This window comes from Pyxicephalus adspersus, chromosome Z (genome assembly GCF_032062135.1).
Source record: "Pyxicephalus adspersus chromosome Z, UCB_Pads_2.0, whole genome shotgun sequence".
Classification (NCBI taxonomy): Eukaryota; Metazoa; Chordata; class Amphibia; order Anura; family Pyxicephalidae; genus Pyxicephalus; species Pyxicephalus adspersus.
The window spans coordinates 33,872,010-33,881,430 of NC_092871.1; the positions used below are offsets into that span (position 1 = coordinate 33,872,010).

The 9,421-nt window shown below is 40.3% G+C and overlaps 1 protein-coding gene across 1 annotated transcript; it reads right to left on the bottom strand.

Annotated features, from left to right (window-relative positions):
* Positions 1-3,108: 3,108 nt before the first annotated feature.
* NKRF (NFKB repressing factor) lies at positions 3,109-8,756 on the bottom strand. Its single transcript, XM_072431048.1, has 3 exons — positions 8,333-8,756; positions 7,321-7,445; positions 3,109-5,684 (listed from the first exon to the last, which is right to left on the bottom strand). Exons 1-3 carry the CDS (start codon positions 8,503-8,505, stop codon positions 3,595-3,597), a joined length of 2,388 nt encoding a protein of 795 aa, XP_072287149.1. The 5' UTR covers positions 8,506-8,756; the 3' UTR covers positions 3,109-3,594.
* Between the last annotated feature and the right edge of the window lie 665 nt (positions 8,757-9,421).

A 9,421-nucleotide genomic window follows, 5' to 3' on the forward strand; every position in this document is an offset into this window, starting at 1 on the left:
GTAATACAAAGCAAGAATGAGTGGTGCGTATGTAGTACATTTTTTTTTCCTACAAGAACAGCAGCACCTGATGACTGGCTCTCCCTGCAAGTTTTCATTTGTTTGCTTCCTGCTGGATAGTAAAGCTCTGTTGGGTCCTCTAGGTGCTGGTGACTGGTCACCTCTGTTGCTATTTTTCCGGTTTTGGTCCTTGAGCTTGGCCAGGAATGGTCCTGTTTCCATGGTTTTGGGGGGCTTGTTTTCATGTATTTGTTGTTCAATAACCATCTGACCAGTTTAGAATTATTATAAATGGAGAGCATGTGCCAATATTTTATAACATTCATTTATGATAACCCTGGACCTTTAGAATGCATTCCTGCACATCCTATCCATCCAGCTCACCTGAAGTTTCTAATTCATTCAAAATAGGGAATTTGGCAGTTCAGACCCTTACATTTTTGCCTCACCGCAGCTTCAAAAATGTTTACCAAGGTTCTAGCAGGGGGAATGTCATACATACAAATCAATTTCACTATCCCATACCTAAACAACATTCCTATTTCCCCTTGAAAAAACAGGACAACATAGTTTCTTACTGTGACTCCAAAGAGCCTGGATTGGCTTTATCAATGTTATCACTGAATCATCAAAAAAAATCTGCATCAGTTCCAAGTCAAATCACTACCTTTCTCAGCTATGGGTGGATTTGTCATCCCAGGAAAGTGTAGAAACTAGTTATTGGGGATAGATGACTATTTATTTGGGAGGGCATAAAAACCCTGGGCTAGCCATACCAGCAGTGACATTGCATACTTATTGGTAAATCACAAACCTGGTAGACTTCCACAGCCAAAAGCCGATTCGGCACCACAAGTGGGAACTAAACCATCAAATGTTTATTTGCAATTGAAATTAGGAACTGAAAAAAAAGGCTTCTTTTAACCAACCCTGGAAAGAGGGCAGACTGTTACCTCATGACACCCTTCTGGTGGCTCAAGAGGATATGGTTCACTAATCTAATAATAAAATATGTAGATTTGAGCCACATGGCAATTGACCCTTTAGCCAGGCCTGCTAAATCTAAGGCCATTTTGTCATCCCAAGATCAAGTTCTTTCACTTGGAGCCAAGGCTCTTCCCAAAAGGACAGGGCTGAAAAATATTGAAAATTTATGCCAACATGGAAAATCTTTCATCACAGTCCATTCGATACCCTTCCCTACAATGCTGGCATTTCAGCATTGAAATGAAAATGATCTGAACTTCTGCACAATAAAAGTCCCGAAAGCAGCCTTATCTGTATTTAAAGACCTCAGCCTAGCAAACAACAGATTCATCAAAAGATTTATGATTGCACACCACAGATGAAAAAAATCAATGAAAAAAAACCTGTCACACCCTGACTCTTAACAGAGGTCCTTAACAGTTTGACTAAACCCTTTTGAACTATTTTAAGGCTGCTCCCTTAAAACTAACTAAACTAAAATAGCCTTTTTGCTAGCCATCACCACAGCTTGTAGAGTAAGGGAACTTCAAACCTTTTCACCCAGGTAGAGTGATCCTAAAACTAGACCCGTTAACCTTTTTTTTAACAATGCTAGAAATCCTCAAGAAAACAAATTCCACACCCTAAAGCTACGTACACACGTCAGATTTTTATCGCCCGATAATCGGCATCGGCCAATTATCGGGCGAAAATCTGCCGTGTGTACAGTCGGTGTCGTCCATCGTCCGGATGACCGACCTGCCGGATCCACGGACGATGGACGACAGCCGATCGTAATGAAAGTGAAGGGGAGAGCGCGCAGCAGGGTGCCGCTCCGTCGCTCTCCCCCTCCCCTCTCCATAGAGCATGAACGGTGCTGTATGTACAGCACCGTTCATGCATTGTGCACTCCCTTGTCGTTGGAAAGGATCGTGAAAGATCCTTTCCAACGACAAAAATTGGCAGTGTGTACGCAGCTTAAATGACCACACTAGGGATCCTCATTAGGTTTGAGTTAATGTATAATACTTCTTAATGGGCCTGATATGGGGTTACAGGTGTCAAAAAAATGTAATTGCCAGTTGGATTTGAAACTATTGCCATATCTTTAGGGGGGGGTGATGTCCTACCACCATCCATTAAAGCACATTCAACTAGTTTGAGGGGAGAAAACAGGGGTATGAAATGTAAAGTTGCCTCATGGTCTTCACTTCTTTATCTTAAATAAGGAACAAGGAGAGGGTCTTTTACTGTGTGTAGATTGTGTTTTTTTTAGGGAAGGGTCAATCATCTCTCGAGTTCTGCTATCCTAGAGGAATACCATTACCAGTACGTTTGACTGGATTTCTTTTAACTATGCTAATGACTAAAACAGAAGGTTTCTAGGGCATAAAATAAATGAAGTTTCTATACTAACTTTTGTTATGCAGTCATGCTGCATAGACAGATATGTTTTGTCTTTATGTTACTTTGTACTTCTGGATAGATACCGCAGAAGCCCAGGTTTGCTGTTGGTATTGGCCTGGCTGGCTTTAGAAAATGTTGGTGGCCTTGAATGTTGTCAGAACTTCTGCTTGTAGTAACTCAAATTAATGGAACTGGAGAACAAGCATTACAGTCAGGCATCTAGAATTTTCAGAATGTGGTCAGCCATGGTAACCAGCATATAATACAGGCTTCCAGGAACAGTGCATTCACTGTAGCCAAACAAAAAGTACATGAAATACAAAGGGTAGAGCTATATAAATGGATTAGACCAGATTACTCACAACAAAATACTGTTACGCGAGTATAAATATTTATAATGTAGAGTTATTAAAGGTTTACTATGTACAAATATCCTATTAAAAAGGAAAATTAAAATGCCAGTTTAAAGCAAGCTGTATTCCAAATGCAGAAAAAGGTTTCTTTGGAAAGCAGCCACAGCCCAAGTAGGAAGCTGTGGTATGTTTGCAGGGGTTCCACAGACCCCTTTTTTCCCCTTTTCTGCAGACTGACCCTTCCACTCAGACCTTATTACTTAAAAAAACTATAATACTTTGAATGCATTAATCATATTTAGCTGTTTTAAACTGAATTTTTTTAGGAGCTCGGAATTGAATCCAAAGCCAAAATATTAGTTTTTCAATAAAAGTGGGGAAGTTTAGGCTTTAGCTACAATTTATTTTCAAACAATAAAACTCAACCTTCTTTGGACCATGAGAACATTCAAATATTATACAAAAAAAAGTTGTAACAGAAACAAAACAACTCCCATTAGGGTTCACAATTTTAGGAACAAATGCCAATTGAACAGGTATCATTCTTCTGGTGTGTGATTCTCCCTCCGTGTCTTTATCTGAACGTCCTGCACAACACTAAAGCTGAAAATAAAATTTGCCAGAAGCTTCTTTAGATGAGTGAAAGGGTAAGGGGGGAAAAAACTGGATTTTGTCAACATGGAAGGATATCAAAATGAGATTTAGACAACTCTTTACCTACTCCTTTACCTGGTTGTTTTTTTTACAGACCTTCTTTATTTCAGTGAACTAAAATAATCATTTATTCTGTTTTTATATTACCAAACACACACTGGGCTCCATTGTATACAAGTACAACCTTAAATTGAATTAAAGGTAAAACTTAGCATTAATTTTCGGGCATAACGAGTGCATAAGATCCAACCTGCCCCTCTTGTTTGAGCTGATGTATGAGTTCTTGTCGGTTTCTTTTCCTACTTACAACCAGAAATCTCTCAGTACCTTGTCCATGAGACTTGCTTTTGAGACCATATTTCTGGGCTATCTGATGAATGTATTTTCTTTCCTCATTGGTCAGCTCCCTGGAGAACATTAGATCATCCTGATTACAGGAAGATGCATAGTTCCTTATCATTTGTTCAATGTCTCTTTTAGTGATCTTTTGGTTAGTTGTCATTAAGCCGAGCCCCTCCCGACTGAACTGCTCTTTTACAGAAATAGGTTCGGCTATTCCTTCTCCTCCTTTGCCCAAACCTCCACCAGTCCATCCCATTTTTCGTAGAAGCTGGTTTCCGATGTTGTCCTCTTTGATTTGCCGTTTGTATGCATCGTCGTTTGACAGCCCTTGGATCCGTTTTCGAGAAATTACATCTTCAACAGAACCTTTTTTCAGATTGTTAACAACTACAGGCTGGGTTCTCTTTAAAGCCCTCACGGCAGCCTCTGCAGCATCATGTTTTACAGTTTTCTTCATACCAACAGCTTGTGCTACAAAATGCTGTTCTATGAGAACCTTACACTTCCATTTCATTCCTGATACCCTTTCAAAGACATACTCTATATTAACCTTATTAAACTGAGCCGTGTCATTTAATGTACAAACAGGATTTGAGGCATTTTCATAAACCACGATGTCTTTCAGCTCCCTTGTAAGACTCTTGTCTGTGTTGATTGCACTGTTGGAATTATGTGTATTAGGTTGCATTGTCTTTAGAATTTTTACTGCTGCCTCAGCCGCTGCACGCTTGCTGTTCTTTTTATTTCCGTATCCTTCAGCTACTAAATGATCTTGCACATATACACAGCAACGCCACATGTTGTTGAGAGTTGTGTCATACTTGTATTCGACTGTCATTTTGTTAGAGGTAGCAGAATTGTTTAGAATGCCTATTGCATCACAAGCATTTTCAGTAAGGGTGAACTCTGACCATGGTCTGGATGAAGACCCTTTAGTTCCTTCAGAAAACTGGTGGCTTGATGGACCACCATCATTAGTTGAAGAATTCTGTTGCTTTAGTGCTGGAGGAAAGTCATCCATGCGAGTGTCAGCTGAGCAAGCCACCACGTCATCACGATAACCAGGACCACACTTTCGTTGCACAGTGGCAACATCCAACACAGGCTTCTTTAAAAGCTGGATGGCCAATTCAGCAGCACGGTCTCTAGCCACAACTTTGCTCCATGAATACCCGGTAGCTAAGTAAACATCTTGGTACCTCACCTCACAAGCATACCCATCAAGTGGAATATTCTTACTTTTGGGGATGCAGCCACGCGGTAAGTTTTTAATAGGTAAATAAATATATTCTGGATTGGCTTTACACGCTTGAATGCTGTGTGTTAATACATGGGTGAAGTTAACGTGTTTGCTATCTGCAACCATTTTAGGATTTACCATGTTCTGTTTTACAATTGCAGAAAGCTGCTTAATAATGCTGGCTTTATCTGAAGACTGTACTGTACGAGTCACAGAATTGTTTGCACCACTTGTTTGCTTGTCATTTCCACTCCTGCCTGTATTTTTCAGTGGCTTTACAAATCCAATGCCTTTTCTCCCTTGCTGATTTACACCTTTCCAGCTATTCAGAACACTGTACCGAAAGTCTTTGCTCAAAGATGAATAATGAGATTCAAATTTTGCCGAGTAGTCCTTTTCCAGTTTGGTCATAAAATTGCTGGAAACATTCTTATTCTGATCATCAGTGTCATTTGGGTCATAGATAAAGGGACGGCAATTCAGCTCCATTTCTGTGGTCTCTTCTGGATCTGAATGATCACTTGTAGTAACACATACAGGTGCTGCTTCAGATTTAACATCCGAGGGCTGCGTTGGGTCACCTTGTTTTTTTTTTCTGTCCAAGTTGGCATTTGTGTCTTGTGTTTTTTGAAAAACTTTGTCCTCCTCCATTGTGCTCACTACAAAATGCACAGGTTCAAAACGTGGCCTTGGTCCAAACTTTTTCTTTGCAGGTTGTCCATCTGAAAGGGAAAGTAAAAATTATATTTACAAAATCCATTTTAATTAAAGTGAATGTTTATATATAGATACCACTGCTGATTATAATAAAACTAACAGAGGAAATAATCATTATTTTGTATGGCTGAAGTGTTCAAAATGATTTTAAATATATAGACATTGGAAATCTTGGTCACTCACTGTTGATTCAAGCTTTAATATGTTGAACATGTAACTTTTAAAGGACTATTCACTGTCCTATATAAACCTGTACAACTTTACCAGTGCCAAAGGATCAGCGGACAACTATCTGTCTTCACACAGTGAAAACTCAGAGTATGAAGTCAGGAAGGTAAGTAAGTGTCAGAGTTCATGTGACTACTGATCCTCTTGCCTCTTCGGCTGCTGATTTATCCTATATGTCCCCTTCCCATATATCCTCATAGTCATATTGTCTTAGTTGTGGTCTTTATCAATCAACTCTCAAATATAGCATATACCTTAGGAACTGGAAATATATAAATTATTTTCCATGAGCTCTGGTACAGAAACAGAGAGGTCTCAATCAGGCAGACATATTTTTATTGTATATGCATATATGCGTATATGCAATGTCAAGTATACAAGGGTTTTTGTTGACCAACATATCCAGAGAGATTTCCAGCGATAAAACAGATTTCTTACTCCCAATATTAATTCAAATGACACAACTATCCATCATTTAAAAAAAGTAATCATTCTTGGGTACTTCTGTGCACATCACTGGATCCCAAACTATGGGTGTATAGCACAGAGAAGACTTACAATATAGAGATAATCTATAATATGTTGGCGCTAAATAAATCCTGTTTATAATAATAATGATAATAATAGATAGATAATTAAATAGAAACCATGACCTCTGGGATAAAGCATAACTCCATTTCAGAACTACCCTTCCAGTCAGTGTTCACTTCTTTCCTCTAATCTGAGTTGTAGGTGGACCCTTGGTGTCCTTGTATACACTGCAGGAATTCTGGTCCTGCATTTTGGTAATAAAGTCAGAATGGCTGCAGCCTAATCCTTGGAAAACTGGTGGTAGAAAAATAAGTAATCCTGTCGGAGCAAGAAATAAGTAAACTGCTTCCTAATGATACCTTAGACAAAACTTAGTCTTTATACATTGCAGTGCGGGTTGAGCCCCCTTGAATGGAAGTTATTAAATACTCATGGTGATTAGGTTAAAGATTGGGGAACAATGAGACAGTGTGATTAAAAAAGTGTTCCTGTCAGATGTATATTAGGCTTGCAGAAAAATAGAAAAAGGCACGTCTAGCTGAGACCTGGATCACCACTGATTCCAGGATGTGGTCGTGGACCAGGTCACCTGCTGATTGAAGCAAATTGCAGGGGGTATAATAAGAATGAAGAAGAGATAAAGGGGGTTAGTTTTTTATAAGTGGAAATAGCATTTACAAGTGAAATGGGAGGACATTCGTGCAGAGTTTGTGAACAGTTTTGTGATCCCTGCCTATCATTATTTAGGAAAGATCTATTCGTCTATGGTAAGCCAGGTGTAGCTCTGTCATTCTTTCTAGATCTGGTAAACAGATTAGAACCTGTTGGAGTGTTGTGCATTTGTAAGCATCATTTAAACAAGTGCTGATCAAGCCAACATACCCAAATCTGATGAGCTAGATCTTTTTGCAGCTTTGGCACCAGGAACAAGCTCAAAGGATGGCATCTCCCCAATATCAATTCCTTCAGCCATTTTGTGAACTTTCTGTGTTAGCTGTTCTCCATAGCTAGTGACAAAAACAAAAAACACATGAGGAATGTACACAGATAGATATATGTTATTCACATATTATGCAAAAACTTCACCAGAAGGATTTATTGATCTGATGTGGTCAGTGGAGCTTTTTTTTGTTGAGATACTTTAGTTAGTACAACGCTATCTAACCTGTGTGTTAGGCTGTATTTTGAAACATATGACACAGGCACAACCACCAGGAGGTGAATAACATGCGACATGGCCACAGCTAGAGATTCCACATGAGGGCAGGAAGGATTTTTAACTTTTGACAGATGCAACAGGGAGATATGTGTGACATAGGCAGAGCTGCTGCATGGGAGGATATATGTAATATGTGTATGCTTGTAACATGCACCGCTGCCACATAGTACGTCATGTGAGACACAGCAACCACTTTCGTGGAAAGATATGTATTATACAGGCACAACAGCCACAAAGGGGTGAGGGACACATATTGCTATGTGTGTAGATAAACATAGAACCACCACAGAAGGAAAACATATGACACGGGTACAGTTGCCATAGGGAGCCACATAATTGAGCACAGTAACCATGAGAGGGATTTGTAACAAGCACAGGGGTGTCATGGGGGTACATGTGGTTGGGGTACAGCTGTCGGAAGGGGGACATGTGATTGGGGCTAGTGGACATTGGGCATGTGTCACAGTGACTTTTCGGTGGTTGTGGGGTAGGTGTGACTCGGACACATTTGCCATGGGGGTGGCATGTGATTTGGGCACTGTCGCCATGTGGGGGATCAATATGAAATGTCACAGTTGCCAGTGGTGGTGTTGGTGGGTATGAGTGGCATAGTTACCACATGGGGGGGTGATATTTGTGACCCGGGGCACAGCTGGGTACCTCTCATGCTCTTACCGGTTCCCTATGAAGACAATGTTGCTCCACACCACAGACAGGGCAATAAGTTGGTCCATCTTCCGTCCAGGGTACTGATGGATATGTCGGGCCAGGAACTCTCTGCGGGCCTTCCATTGTTTGTCATTCTCATGGTATTGGCGGAACTCCTCCAGGTACTCCGGTGTTTCCATTACAATGCCGTACACGTTTCGGGAGACGGTATCCGTCTACATATAACAGGTGACCGCCCAATGCACAGAAAAAACCCCTTAGAGATAAAAGACAGAGATCCTCCAGCTGAAACCGCTCTGTTCTCCCACACCGGGCCGGGAAACTTTCTATTGGATTCACGGGGACACCGTTACCGACAGCCCGGACTTTGACGTCTCATGCGGCGCTACAGATGAACCATCGAGTAGAGGAACCATAGAGTCTTTTCTACTGTAATTATGACGCTGCACAGCGACCTCTGGGGGGCGGGATGGTATATTGCCTGTGATTACATGAAACCAGAGAGAAGGGGACTAAGAAAAATTGCTTCTAGGCAAACTATTTTACTTCCTACTGTAGGCTAATTTCCTTTGTTTTCGTACCCAACATTTACCAACTTCAATTTTTATGTGTCTCCATCAACTATATAGGCATCAGCTCATGTGTACTGTTATAAAGAAACTACTTTGGGTATTGTCTAAAAAAGCATAATGAAGGTCTGACCCAAATGATGGCTATTGTATTTCTTTTTGTAAATGGCATAAATCTATCTGAAAACAGGAGGGCTGCAATGACGATGTAGGTCAGATTTGGATACACAATTCATTCTAACACTTCATCCTGCAAAAGATTTAATTGTTTTGGTTAACTTCACTATATAGTATAATGGAGAATAAGGCTATGAAGCCTATGGATTTCTATTGTGCACATGGAGACACTGGAAATTAAAAGTCAATCCTCCAAGTAAACATGAACTAGGATAAATATGAAGCTGTGTGCAGAGAAGGTGGGTGAGCCCAGGAGTGGGAAGGATTTGTAAAAATTAGTTTAGTTTATGTCACTCTTTAAAGCAAATTGAAGCAGGTTAATGGAGCGTATGCCGTAAAATGTAGGTTT

Excerpts from the sequence above, each read along its gene's own strand:
- NKRF (XM_072431048.1), bottom strand. The coding sequence starts at position 8,505 with ATGGAAACACCGGAGTACCTGGAGGAGTTCCGCCAATACCATGAGAAT. Across the intron at positions 7,446-8,332 it reads ATTGTCTTCATAGGGAACCG|CTATGGAGAACAGCTAACAC; the intron begins GTAAGAGCATGA and ends TTTTGTCACTAG. Across the intron at positions 5,685-7,320 it reads ATCTAGCTCATCAGATTTGG|ATGGACAACCTGCAAAGAAA; the intron begins GTATGTTGGCTT and ends TTTCCCTTTCAG.